This window comes from Trachypithecus francoisi, unplaced genomic scaffold, assembly GCF_009764315.1.
Source record: "Trachypithecus francoisi isolate TF-2019V2 unplaced genomic scaffold, Tfra_2.0 Lachesis_group10, whole genome shotgun sequence".
In the NCBI taxonomy this organism is placed as follows: domain Eukaryota; kingdom Metazoa; phylum Chordata; class Mammalia; order Primates; family Cercopithecidae; genus Trachypithecus; species Trachypithecus francoisi.
In genome coordinates, this window is record NW_022681455.1 from 83,786,346 (window position 1) to 83,799,385 (window position 13,040).

The following is a 13,040-nucleotide window of genomic DNA, read 5'->3' on the forward strand; positions in this document are numbered from 1 at the left end:
TCTCCTGCCTCAGCCTCCTGAGTAGCTGGGGTTACAGGTCTGCGCCACCATACCTGGCTAATATTTGTTATTTTTAGTAGAGGCAAGTTTCAGTGTGTTGGCCAGGCTGGTCTCGAACTCCTGACCTCAAATGATCCGCCCTGTCCCCCTTGGCCTCCCAAAGTGTTGGGATTACAGGTGTGAGCCGCCATTCATAGACTGTTTTTTTTTTTTATGGTGATGTTTTTGTCCTTATTGTCTTTGAGTAGAATGGTACTCCTGATTGGTCCCTGCTTGGATTTCTCTTTACCTGGATTTCTTCAACTTCATATTGTTGGTGTTTCTCTCTCTGGTCTTCTTTGGCTCTCCTTTTCTGCCCAGCTTTTATGTCACAAAATCTTTCAGCATTCCAATCTTTACTTTTTTTGTCTTCTCGGTCTACATATCTCACAGGCCTTCTCATTCCTAAAGCTTTGACTATTTCTTATGTGATAAAGACTCTCTAATCTGTGCTAAAAGTCCTTGACTTTCTAGATCTCTTGACCTGTATTTAAATTTCTGATTTGGTATCATTAATTGAAAGTTCTTCTTGAACTCAACACAGTTCTAAGCCAGACATCTCTGGCCTTATAGCCTGTTATAAGGCCATCTTGGTCAATCACTATCATTAGGTAAACTAAGCTAGAAAACAGGAAGTGTTCCTTAACTATTACTTTTCCTTCATTTACCTCCCTTCCTTCTTCCATGTCACTGTAGACATTGATGACTGTGTCCTGTCGGATTTTGTCTTCTGAGATTTCAGATTTGCCTTTCGTTTTATCTCCCATCAAGGCCACAGTTTTTGTTCTCCTCATCTTCTAGATTTATTTGCATCATCTTGTGAACTTACAATCACTCCTCAAAATCTAGTTTGAGTTTTCTTTCCTGCATAGTTGGTCTGCCCACAGTGCTTCCTTATATCACTTCCTGTGTCGTGGTATCATTTTGTGTCTATCTCCTTCAGCAGACGGCAGATCCCTTGAGGGCTTGCAGTTGACTCATCCCTGTGTGGTTGGTGTCTGATACGGTGTGCCGTATGGCTCCATTAGTGTTTACTGAGGGGCTTAGGCTGGGGTTCGGTGCCTGAGTTCTCCTGTTTAGCCTCCTGCTTAATTTGCTTTTAGGTTTTGAGGCCTTTTTTACTGCGCCGAGTTAAGGTGGATGTTGAGAAGCAGATGCCCAAAAAGTATGAGCATGTTATCCGCTGCAGGCTCTCCAAGCGTCAACGCTGTCTCTATGATGACTTCATGGCACAAACCACGTAAGGGAGGAAGGAGGGTGGGCCCTGGGACTCGAGATTGAAGTGTAGGTGGCTGTTAGGGTGTCCCATTTATTTTTCCTCTTTCCCTAGAACTAAGGAGACACTAGCCACAGGCCATTTCATGAGCGTCATCAACATTTTGATGCAGCTGAGAAAAGTTTGCAATCATCCAAATCTGTTCGACCCTCGACCGGTTACCTCCCCTTTCATCACCCCAGGCATCTGCTTCAGCACCGCCTCTCTGGTGCTAAGGGCCACGGATGTCCATCCCCTCCAGGTAAGTATGATTCCATTAATGTGAAATATAAAGGTTATTGGCATTACCCCAACCATGTACCTCTTTTCGTTAGACGGGGATCTGACTTTTGCATCCTTATTACTCCCCTAAGTATCATTCCCTTAGTTTTATTGTACTCTAGTCATGTGACTTAACGATGGTTCAACTTAATATTTTTTTGGCTTCACTGTGAATTTATCAGAATGTAACCCCATTGTAAATTGAGGAGCATCTGGACTTAGAATGATTCAGCTTACAATTTTTTACTTTTTGATGGGCTTGTCAAGGGTATTAAAGGGTATTAAATTCTCAATTTGCTGAGGGTTTATTGGGATGTAACTTCATCGTAAGTCCGGGAGCATTTGCATCACATTTTGTTTATCCATTCATCTATCAGTGGGCACTTGGATTCTTTCCACCTTTTGTCTCTTGTGAATAAGGCTATGAACATGGATGTATAAATATTTCTGCTTTTTACTTTGGGTATTTACTTAAAAGGAATATTGCTGTAACATACAGTAATTCCATTTCTGCATATTGGGAAAACCTCTACACTGTTTTCCATAGTAGCTGCATGTTTTACATTTCCACCCTAGCAAGGCACAAGGGTTCTAATTTTTCCGCATCCTTGCCATTACCTGTTCTTTGTTTTATTACACCCATATTAATGAGTGTGAATTGGTATTTCATTGTGGTTTTGGTTTGCATTTCCTTAATGATGAGTGCTGTCAAGGATCTTTTCATGTGCTCATTGGCCCCTTGTCTATATTTTTGGAGAAATGTCTGTTGAAGACTTGTTTATTTTGGGTGTTTGTGTGGTGATGGTTGAGCTGTAGGACTTCATTATATACTTTGGAAATTAACCCATTATCAGATGTATGACTTGCAAATATTTTGTCACGTTCCATGAGTTGTCTTTTCACTGTATTGATAGTGTTTTTTGATGCACAAACACTTGTTTTTGATGGTTTTTTTTTTTTTTTTCGAGACAAGGTCTATCTCTGTCACCAAGGCTAGAGTTCAGTGGTACAATCATAGCTCACTGCAGCCTTGAACTCCTGGGCTCAAGTAGTCCTCCCACCTCAGCCTTCTGACTAGCTGGGATCACGGGTATGGACTACCATGCCTGGCTTTTTTTTTTTGAGACGGAGTCTCGCTCTGACTTCAAGCTGGAGTGCAGTGGTGCCATCTTGGCTCACTGCAACCTCTGCCTCCCAGGTTCAAGCAATTCCCCACAGCCTCCTGAGTAGCTGGGGCTATAGGCGCGCACCACCACACCCAGCTAATTTTTGTATTTTTAGTAGAGATGGGGTTTCACCATGTTTGCCAGGATGGTCTTCATCTCTTGACCTCGTGATCTGCCCATCTCAGCCTCCTAAAGTGCTGGGATTACAGGTGGGAGCCATTGCACCCGGCCCCGCTAATTTTTTTTTTTTTAGTTTTCTTGTAGAGATGGTGTCTCACCACGTTGCTCAGGCTGGTTTCAAACTCCTGAGCCGAGTAGCTGGAACTATATGCATGTACCACTATACTTGAGTGATTTTTTTTATTTTTTATTTTAATTTTTTTGTAGAGATCGGGTGTTGATATGTTGCCTAGATGGGTCTTGAACTCCTGGCCTCAAGTGATCCTTCCACCTTGGCCTCCCAAAGCCCTGGGATTATAGGCGTGAGCCGTTTTAAATTTTTTTTTTGGAGTTTTGCTCTAGCTGCCCAGGCTAGAGTCCAGTGGTGCAATCTCTGCTCACTGCAACCTGCACCTCCTGGGTTCAAGCAATTCTCCTGCCTCAGCCTCCCGAGTAACTGGGATTACGGGCATGCGCCACCATGCCCAACTAATTTTTGTGTTTTTAGTAGAGATGGGGTTTTACCATGCTGGCCAGACTGATCTCGAACTCCTGACCTCAGGTGATCTGTCTGCCTCGGCCTCCCAAAGTGCTGGGATTACAGGCATGAGCCACCGTGCCTGGCACCACCCCCCCTTTTTTTTTTTTTTTTTTGAGATGAAGTCTCACTCTGTTGCTCAGGCTGGTGTGCAGTGGTGCAGTGTCAGCTCACTGTAACCTCCATCTCCTGGGGTCAAGTGATTCTCCTGGCTCATTCCCAACTAGCTGGGACTATAGGTGTGTGTCACAATGCCCAGCTAATTTTTGTATTTTCAGTAGAGATGGGGTTTCACCATGTTGCTCGGCTGGTCTGGAACTCCTGATCTCAGGTAATCTGCCCGCCTTGGCCTCCCAATGTGCTGGGATTACAGGTGTGAGCCACTGCACCCGGCCCCCAGTTACAAATTTTGATGTAGTCCAATTTATCCATTTTTTTCTTTTGTTGGCTGTGCTTTTGGCATCATATCCAATAAATCATTGTAAAATTGGCATCTTTGACACTGCGCATTGTGTCGTTATTACTACTTTTTTTTTTTTTTTTGAGACCGAGTCTCACTGTGTCACCCAGGCTGAAGTACAATGGTGCAGTCTTGGCTCACTGCAACCTGTGCCTCATGGGTTCAAGTGATTCTCGATTCTTGTGCCTCAGCTTCCTGAGCAGCTGGCACTACAGGTGTGCACAACCATTCTGGTTGTATTTTTAGTAGAGATGGGGTTTCACCGTGTTGGCTAGGGTGGTCTCAAACTCCTGGCCTCAAGTGATCCGCCCACTTTGGCCTCCTAAAGTAGTAGGATTACAGGTGTGAGCCATGGTGCCCCGCCTATTATTTATTTTTTTACTTTTTTTTTCTTTTGAGACAGAGTCTTGTTCTGTGGCCCAGGCTGGGGTGCAGTGGCATGGTCATAGCTCACTGCAGCCTCAGCCACCTGGACTCAAGCAATCCTCTTGCCTGAGTCTCCTGAGTAGCTGGGACTACAGGTGCGTGCTAACATGCCTGGCTAATTTTTTATTTTCTGTTGAGACGGGGTCTTACTATGTTGCCTAGACTGATCTCAAATTCCTGGGGTCACACAGTTCCCCAATCTTGGCCTCCCAGAGTGCTGGGATTACAGGTTTGAGCCACTACGCCCAGGCTTTTATTTTGGAGTAAGGGTGTACATGTGCAGGTCTCTTACATGGGGTATATTGCATGATGCTGAGGTTTGGGGTACGATTGATCCTGTCACTCAGGTTGTGAGCATGGTCCCCAACAGGTAGTTTTTCAGCCCTTTCACCCAGTCGTTTCTGGCGTGTCTTGCTCTCATCTTTATATTCATGTGTGCCCAGTATTTAGCTCCCACCTTGTGACTGAGTACATGTGGCATTTGGTTTTCTGTTTCTGTGTTAATTCACTTAAGGATAATGGCCTCCAGCTACATCTACATTTCAAAGGATGTGTGATTTTGTTCTTTATGACTGTGCTTTGTGTTCTTTCTTGTGGCAGCGGATAGACATGGGTCGATTTGACCTTATTGGCCTGGAAGGTCGTGTCTCTCGATATGAGACAGACACATTTCTGCCCCGGCACCGCCTCTCTCGCCGGGTACTGCTAGAGGTGGCTACTGCTCCTGATCCCCCACCCCGGCCCAAGCCAGTCAAGATGAAGGTCAACAGGTACAAGGACTAAGGAATGAGGGGATGGTTCCTAGAATAAGTGGCTGAAAGCTGGCCGGAGGGGTCTGGGATGGGAAGAAAAGAGTTGGATACAAGGCTGGAATATTTATATGGGATGGGTACAGGCACATGGAGGGAATTGGGGAGATAATAACTAGAAGAGGGTGCTGGGGTGGGCTTCTGTGTTAGTCACTTTTTCTCCCATTCTGTCTGGTGCTTTCTGATTATCTTAAATTCCTATTCCTCTTCTCCTTTGGGTTTCTTTCTTTTCCTTTGCTTTCATAATCTATCTCCCTACTTTATTTTCTTCTTTTCTTTGATTTTGCTACCTCTTATTCTCCTTCTCTCCCTACCCATTCCCTAAATTTTTCCTCATAGGATGCTGCAGCCAGTACCTAAGCAAGAAGGCCGGACAGTGGTCGTGGTGAACAACCCACGGACACCCCTGGGCCCTGTCCCAGTTCGACCCCCTCCAGGTCCTGAGCTCTCAGCCCAGCCCACCCCTGGCCCAGCCCCCTCAGTGCTGCCAGCACCACTGATGGTTTCAGCCTCACCTTCTGGGCCCCCGCTTATTCCTGCATCTCGGCCTCCTGGTCCTGTCATCTTGCCTCCCCTGCAGCCAAACAGTGGTTCTCTCACTCAGGGTGAGTTGAAAGGGAGCGAAGGAAGATGCATGGTGCTTCAGAAAAGTTGTTCCGACTGAGGAAGAAGTAGTGAAATTAAAGGGTTTGAGGAGCTGGGCTGGGGACAGGGGTCTAGTATTTGATGGGCTGGAAGGGAGGATGGAGGCTTCTGGGACCAAGCTAAGGCTTTAGTCAGGGTATATCTGACAGGTGTTTGCTTTGTGTCTGCAGTGTTGCCATCCCCCCTGGGGGTCCTGAGTGGGACCTCACGGCCTCCCACGCCAACCTTATCCCTAAAGCCAACATCACCTGCCCCAGTTCGCCTGAGCCCAGCCCCACCTCCAGGCTCCTCTAGCCTGTTGAAGCCCCTGACAGTGCCACCAGGCTACACCTTCCCTCCTGCTGCTGCCACTACCACTTCTACCACCACGGCAACTGCTACCACGACAGCAGTGCCAGCTCCGACTCCTGCACCACAGCGCCTCATTCTGTCTCCCGATATGCAAGCTCGCCTGCCCTGTAAGTTCCCAGGGCTCTGTGGTGAGGGACTTGAGATGGGAGAAAAGCTCAGGACTATGACAGCATCAAATTTTAGGCAGCCGGGTCAGGCATAATGGCTCATGTCTATAATCCCAGCGCTTTGGGAGGCCAAGGTTGGAGGATTGCTTGAGCCAGGAGTTTGGAAGCTGCAGTGAGCCATGGTTGCGCCAATGCAATCATGAGCAAGACCCTGTGTCAAAAAAAATTGAGGCAGCCAGCATGTTAGGTATTACGCCAGACATTGTTAGATCATAATTAAGAGCCCTTAAGGAATTGACATAGGGAGATGACACATAGATGAATAAATAGTGGTAAACCTAGCGGTAGAAAAGTATTTGGGGTAAAAGGGCAGTGTAGAGCAGAGGGTGGTGGTTAACTCAGTCTTGTGGCAGGCCGTGTTAGAGGATGTAAAGGAGATTGCTAAGCAAATGGGATTGGAAGGAGTAGCACATCAAAAGCTCAAAGGCTATAGGTGGAGACTGAGTTTGTTGGGACACAGTAAATTGTGGGAAAGGCTTGGTTGGTTGGACTGGACACTCGGGAGAGGTGTGCTTCATGGGGTCTGTGAAGTGGTGTTGAGCAGGATGAACCTTGTGTACAATAAGGCCTTCTCTGTTTTTAGCAGGTGAAGTGGTCAGCATCGGGCAGTTAGCCTCACTGGCACAACGTCCAGTGGCTAATGCAGGGGGAAGCAAACCTCTCACCTTCCAAATCCAGGGCAACAAGCTGACTTTGACTGGTGCCCAGGTGCGCCAGCTTGCTGTGGGGCAGCCCCGCCCGCTGCAAAGTAGGTAAAACCCACCCCCTGTCCTGCCTTTTTCCTCCTCTTCCCTGTCTTTGTTTTTGTGACTTTTTTAAGTGTCAGCCTTAATGTTTCTTTCCCAAGCTTTTGGTGGGTGGGGCCAACGGGCATGGTTGGAGGGATCTTGAATAAAGATAGGGAAGAGGTCATTCTAGAGAATTTATTCCCTCTGTTCTTTCCCTCTCTTCTTGCCTTGCCTCTGCCCTCCTCAGGCTGATAGCTGCTTCTCTCTCTCTCTTTCTCTCTTCCGTTAACCCAGGGAATGTGGTGCATCTCGTGTCAGCAGGGGGGCAGCACCACCTCATCAGCCAGCCTGCCCATGTGGCCCTCATCCAGGCCGTGGCCCCGACCCCTGGCCCTACCCCTGTCTCTGTGCTGCCTTCTTCGACCCCCAGCACCACCCTTGCCCCCACTGGCCTCAGCCTTCCGCTTGCTGCTAACCAGGGTGAGGCTCCTGGCCTTCCTAATTCCTTAGCCCTTGCTGGCCTTGGTCCTTCCAGGCATGCGCTGGGCTACTGTCTGTCCAGCCTTTCCTCAGTGTTGTTTTCCCTTACGAATATCTACGATACCTGTCTGCCACTTTCTCCTGCCCCTGGACTTCTTCCATCCTTTGGGTCTCTTGTTTCTTTTTTACCTTCCTCTCAGTGTAGCTTCCTCTTGCAGTGCCACCAACCATGGTGAATAATACAGGCGTGGTGAAGATTGTAGTGAGACAAGCCCCTCGGGATGGACTGACTCCTGTTCCTCCGTTGGCCCCAGCACCCCGGCCTCCGAGCTCTGGGCTTCCAGCTGTGTTGAATCCACGCCCCACGTTAACCCCTGGCCGGCTACCCACACCTACTCTGGGTACTGCCCGAGCCCCCATGCCCACACCCACTCTGGTGAGGCCTCTTCTCAAGCTGGTCCACAGTCCTTCACCTGAAGTCAGTGGTGAGTCCAGGTGGCTGAGGCCAGAAATCCTTGCCAGGAATGGAGATGAGATGGGGTCGCCCGAAGGTTTCTTAGTTTTAGTACAAGTTTGTTCATACCAGCATACTGCCTTGATTTGTAGTGGGCCCCAGAACTGGGCTGCCTGAGCCCTGACCTAATTTCAAGATACATTTGCTGGAATCTTGGAGGGAAAGAAAATCTAAAGTTGTCAGATTACTTGGGTGTTTGACTTCATGTTGTGGGAGTGAATGCCTTCTGGGAAATGGGAAGCTTGGGGGTAAGGGAAAGGTGGGACAGGGTCAGGAAAGGGTCAGGAAGTTATTCTGGGGCTAACTCATTCTCTCTCTCCACAGCTTCAACCCCCGAACTGCCCCCTTGACCATCTCTTCTCCTCTCCATGTGCCATCCTCACTCCCTGGGCCAGCCTCTTCTCCAATGCCAATTCCCAACTCCTCTCCCCTTGCTAGTCCTGTGTCCTCTACAGTCTCAGTTCCGGCGTCATCTTCACTCCCCATCTCTGTCCCCACCACACTTTCTGCCCCAGCCTCGGCTCCACTCACTATCCCCATCTCAGCCCCCTTGCCTGTTTCTGCTTCGGGCCCAGCTCTGTTGACCAGTGTGACTCCACCACTGGCATCTGTTGTCCCAGCGGCTTCTGTACCTCCCTCCTTGGCACCATCTGGTGCTTCCCCATCAGCATCAGCCTTGACTCTAGGTTTGGCCACAGCTCCGTCCCTATCTTCATCTCAGACACCTGGTCACCCTCTGTTGTTGGCTCCCACCTCTTCACATGTTCCAGGGTTGAACTCAACCGTGGCCCCAGCATGCTCACCTGTCCTGGTGCCAGCTTCAGCTCTGGCCAATCCTTTTCCGGCAGCACCAAATCCAGCTCCAGCTCAGGCTTCCCTTCTGGCTCCAGCATCTTCTGCATCTCAGGCTCTAGCCACCCCTCTGGCTCCTATGGCGTCTCCACAGACAGCAATTCTGGCTCCTTCTCCAGCTCCTCCTCTGGCTCCTCTTCCAGTCCTGGCACCATCACCAGGTCCTGCTCCTGTCCTGGCTTCATCACAGACTCCGGTTCCAGTTATGGCTCCATCGTCTACTCCAGGAACCTCTTTAGCCTCAGCTTCACTGGTACCAGCTCCAACCCCTGTGTTGGCTTCATCATCAACTCAAACTTTGCTACCAGCCCCGGTTCCATCACCTCTCCCGAGCCCGGCTTCTACACAGACACTGGCCCTAGCCCCAGCTTTAGCACCCACTCTTGGAGGCTCATCTCCATCTCAGACACTCTCTTTGGGCACGGGGAACCCCCAGGGACCCTTTCCAACTCAGACATTGTCATTAACTCCAGCATCATCCCTGGTACCAACTCCAGCCCAGACACTGTCTTTGGCACCAGGACCACCACTGGGTCCAACTCAGACGCTGTCTCTGGCTCCAGCACCTCCTCTGGCTCCAGCTTCTCCGATGGGCCCAGCCGCAGCTCACACGCTGACTTTGGCGCCAGCATCATCATCTGCTTCACTCCTGGCCCCAGCTTCAGTGCAGACACTGACCTTGAGCCCTGCCCCAGTTCCTACCCTGGGCCCGGCTGCAGCTCAGACCTTGGCGCTGGCCCCAGCCTCCACACAGTCCCCAGCTTCCCAGGCATCTTCCCTTGCGGTTTCGGCATCTGGTGCCGCTCCCTTGCCTGTCACCATGGTATCCCGGCTGCCTGTTTCCAAGGATGAGCCTGACACACTGACATTGCGCTCTGATCCCCCCAGCCCTCCCTCCACTGCTACCTCGTTTGGTGGCCCCCGGCCTCGACGCCAGCCCCCCCCACCACCTCGTTCCCCTTTTTATCTGGTAAGTTTTACTTCCTCGAGAGGGAACAGGAAGTTGAGTTTCTTTGGAGTATTGGTAGGGTGGATGGAACAATGATGTCACATTTAACCTGGTGAATTACAAAGCTAAATGTTATGGACCAAGTACTTGAGTGACATTTGGACAAGTCCCTTCTCTTCCCTGGGCGTGTACCTCATGATTCACCTGCCTCGGCCTCCTGAAGTGCTAGGATTACAGGCGTGAGCTACCGCGCCTGGCCTCTTTTCCCGTTTTTTAACCTGCATGGTAATAAATGGGCAGTAAAAGGAACTCTTCTCTGTCCCTTTTATGATTTCTGGTAGCCATTTCTTTCCTGTACTATGTATATAGGCCCATGTCTGTGTAGTAGTTGAGTTAAACTCACAGTTCAGCTTAAGTAACCCAGAACTAAGGAGAAGGAAAGTCCAGTGGGTCCCTCCAGGCCCTCTGGCTTTTCCCCACTATAATCAGAGCTGCTGTTTAGTCTTTGCTTCCCGCTTACTCCCCCACCCTCCACCATTGCCATTGACTCCACCTTTGGTCTTTACCTGACCAGCCACTAGGTTGGTCATGGCTGGTTGGAAGTAAAGAGTAGAGGGAGAAAAGCCAAGAGTGACGACGTGTAGTCTGTGCTGAATTTTTTTTCCCCCATCTTGGATGATACGTTGAATTTTGATTGCTCTGCAAGTAGATAATAGCCTCTTGCCACTTCTTTTTTTTTTTTTTTTTTTTTTTTTGAGGCGGAGTCTCACTCTGTCACCCAGGCTGGAGTGCAGTGGCCGAATCTCAGCTCACTGCAAGCTCCGCCTCCCGGGTTTACGCCATTCTCCTGCCTCAGCCTCCCGAGTAGCTGGGACTACAGGCGCCGCCACCTCGCCCGGCTAGTTTTTTGTATTTTTAGTAGAGACGGGGTTTCACCGTGTTAGCCAGGATGGTCTCGATCTCCTGACCTCGTGATCCGCCCGTCTCGGCCTCCCAAAGTGCTGGGATTACAGGCTTGAGCCACCGCGCCCGGCCACTTTTTTTTTTTTTTTTTTTAAGTTTGTGCTGTAAGTCATATACCATCCAATTTACCCATTTAAAGTGTACAATAGTTTTTTTTTTTTTTTTTTTTAATAGAGATGGGGGTCTCACTGTGTTGACCAGGCTGGTCTCGAATTCCTGGCCTCAAGTGATCCTCCTATCTTGGTCTCCCAAAATGCTGGGATTATAGGTATGAACCACCACGCCTGGTCCAAAACTGTACAATAGTTTTTTAATATAGAGTTGTACAATCATCAACACAATCAGAACCGTTCCATGCCCCCAAAAGAAACACTGCACCTGTTAGCTAGCATTCCTCAATCACTCCATCCCTCCTAGTCTTGAATGATCACCATCCTACTTTTTTGTTTCTCTAGTTTTGCCTATGGAGTCATAATGTATAATGTGTGGTCTGTTGTGACTGGCATCTTGCACTTAGATTAATGTTCTTTGAAGTTTATTGTGTTGTAGCATATATCAGTACTTCATTTGTTTTTATGTTGAATAATAATGTATGGATACCACATTTTATCCTTCCTTGAGTTGATGGAAACGTGTATTACTTCTGCTTTATGGCTATTATGAACAATGCTGTTGTGAACATTTCATGTACAAGTTTTTGTATGGACAGGTGTTTTCAGTTACTGTTAGATACATACTGAGGAGAAGAATTGCTGGGTTATATTGTAACTAGATTTTAACTGTTTAAGGAACTGCCAGATTTTTCCAAAGTGGCTGCAACATTTGACATTAGCACCAGCAGTCTGTGAGGATTCCAGTTTCTCCACATTTGAGCCCATACTTTTTTTTTGAGAAGGAGTATTGCTCTGTTACATAGGCTGGAGTGCATTGGCATGATCTTGGCTCACTGCAACCTCTGCCTGAGGTTGGGGTCATTGAGGTGTTCAATGACCCCACCTCAACCTCCCTTATAGCTGGGATCACAGGCATGTGCCACCATGCCCACCTAATTTTTTTGTATTCTTAATATTTTATTTTTGAGACAGAGTCTTGCTCTGTTGCCCAGACTGGAGTAAAGTGGCACCACCTCAGCTCTCTGCAACCTCTGTCTCCCAGGCTCAAATGATTCTCCTGCATCAGCCTCCCAAGTAGCTGGGACTACAGGCATGGCATCACCACACCTGGCTAGTTTTTGTATTTTTAGTAGAGAGAGGGTTTCACGATGTTGGCCAGACTGATCTCAAACTCCTGACCTCAGGTGATCCACCCGCTTTGGCCTCCCAAAGTGTTGGGGATTATAGACGTAAGCCACTGTGCCTGGCTAGAGTTTTTTGTATTTTTAGTAGAGATGGGGTTTACCATATTTGCCTTGCTGGTCTTGAACTCCTGACTTCAAGTGATCTGCCTGCCTCAGCCTCCCAAAGGCTGAGGCACATCAACACTTACTTTGATTATAGCCATCCTGCTGGGTGTGAAGTAGTAGTTCATTGTGATTTTGATTTGAATTTCCCTGTTGGCTGATGTTGAGCTTTATTTCATGTGGTTGAAATACTATGTTGGCCATTTGTGTATCTTTGAAGAACTATCTGTTCAGATCCTCTGCCCTTTTAAAATGGGTTGTCTTTTTATTATTGAGTTGTAAGAGTTCTTTATATATTCTGGTTACAGATCCTTTTTCAGATGTATGGTTTACAAATAGTCTTTTTTTTTTGAGGCAGTGTCTCACTTTGTCACCCAGGCTAGAGTGCAGTGGCACAATCTCCGCTCATTGCAGCCTCCTGGGCTTAAGTGAACCCTCCATCTCAGCCCTCCAAGTAGCTGGGACTGCAGGCTCGTGCCACCATGCCAGGCTACTTGTTTGTTTCTTTTTTTGAGATGGAGTCTCACTCTGTCACCAGGCTGGAGTCCAGTGGTGCGATCTTGGCTCACTGCACCCTCCGCCTCCCAGGTTTAAGCAATTCTCCTGCCTCAGCCTCCTGAGTAGCTGGGACTACAGGCTCGCACCACCACACCCAGCTAGTTTTTTTTGTATTTTTAGTAGAGACGGGGTTTCACCATGTTGGACAGGATGGTCTCGTTCTCTCGACCTCATGATCCGCCCACCTTGGCCTCCCAAAGTGCTAGGATTACAGGTGTGAGCTAACGCGCCTGGCCCTTGTTTGTATTTTTTGTAGAGATGGGGTTTTGCCATGTTGCCCAAACTGTTCTTGAACAGGAG

General features: G+C 48.4%; 1 protein-coding gene across 1 annotated transcript in view; it reads left to right on the forward strand.

The window, feature by feature from the left end:
- Positions 1 to 13,040, forward strand: part of SRCAP (Snf2 related CREBBP activator protein) — a 44,224-nt gene that overhangs the window by 17,944 nt on the left and 13,240 nt on the right. Inside the window, exons 17-25 of the mRNA XM_033218160.1 lie at positions 1,143 to 1,279; positions 1,370 to 1,556; positions 4,926 to 5,095; positions 5,474 to 5,739; positions 5,950 to 6,237; positions 6,881 to 7,045; positions 7,320 to 7,505; positions 7,724 to 8,000; positions 8,344 to 9,841. Of these exons, the coding sequence (XP_033074051.1) occupies positions 1,143 to 1,279; positions 1,370 to 1,556; positions 4,926 to 5,095; positions 5,474 to 5,739; positions 5,950 to 6,237; positions 6,881 to 7,045; positions 7,320 to 7,505; positions 7,724 to 8,000; positions 8,344 to 9,841 (3,174 nt within the window). The remainder of the gene's footprint in view (positions 1 to 1,142; positions 1,280 to 1,369; positions 1,557 to 4,925; positions 5,096 to 5,473; positions 5,740 to 5,949; positions 6,238 to 6,880; positions 7,046 to 7,319; positions 7,506 to 7,723; positions 8,001 to 8,343; positions 9,842 to 13,040) is intronic.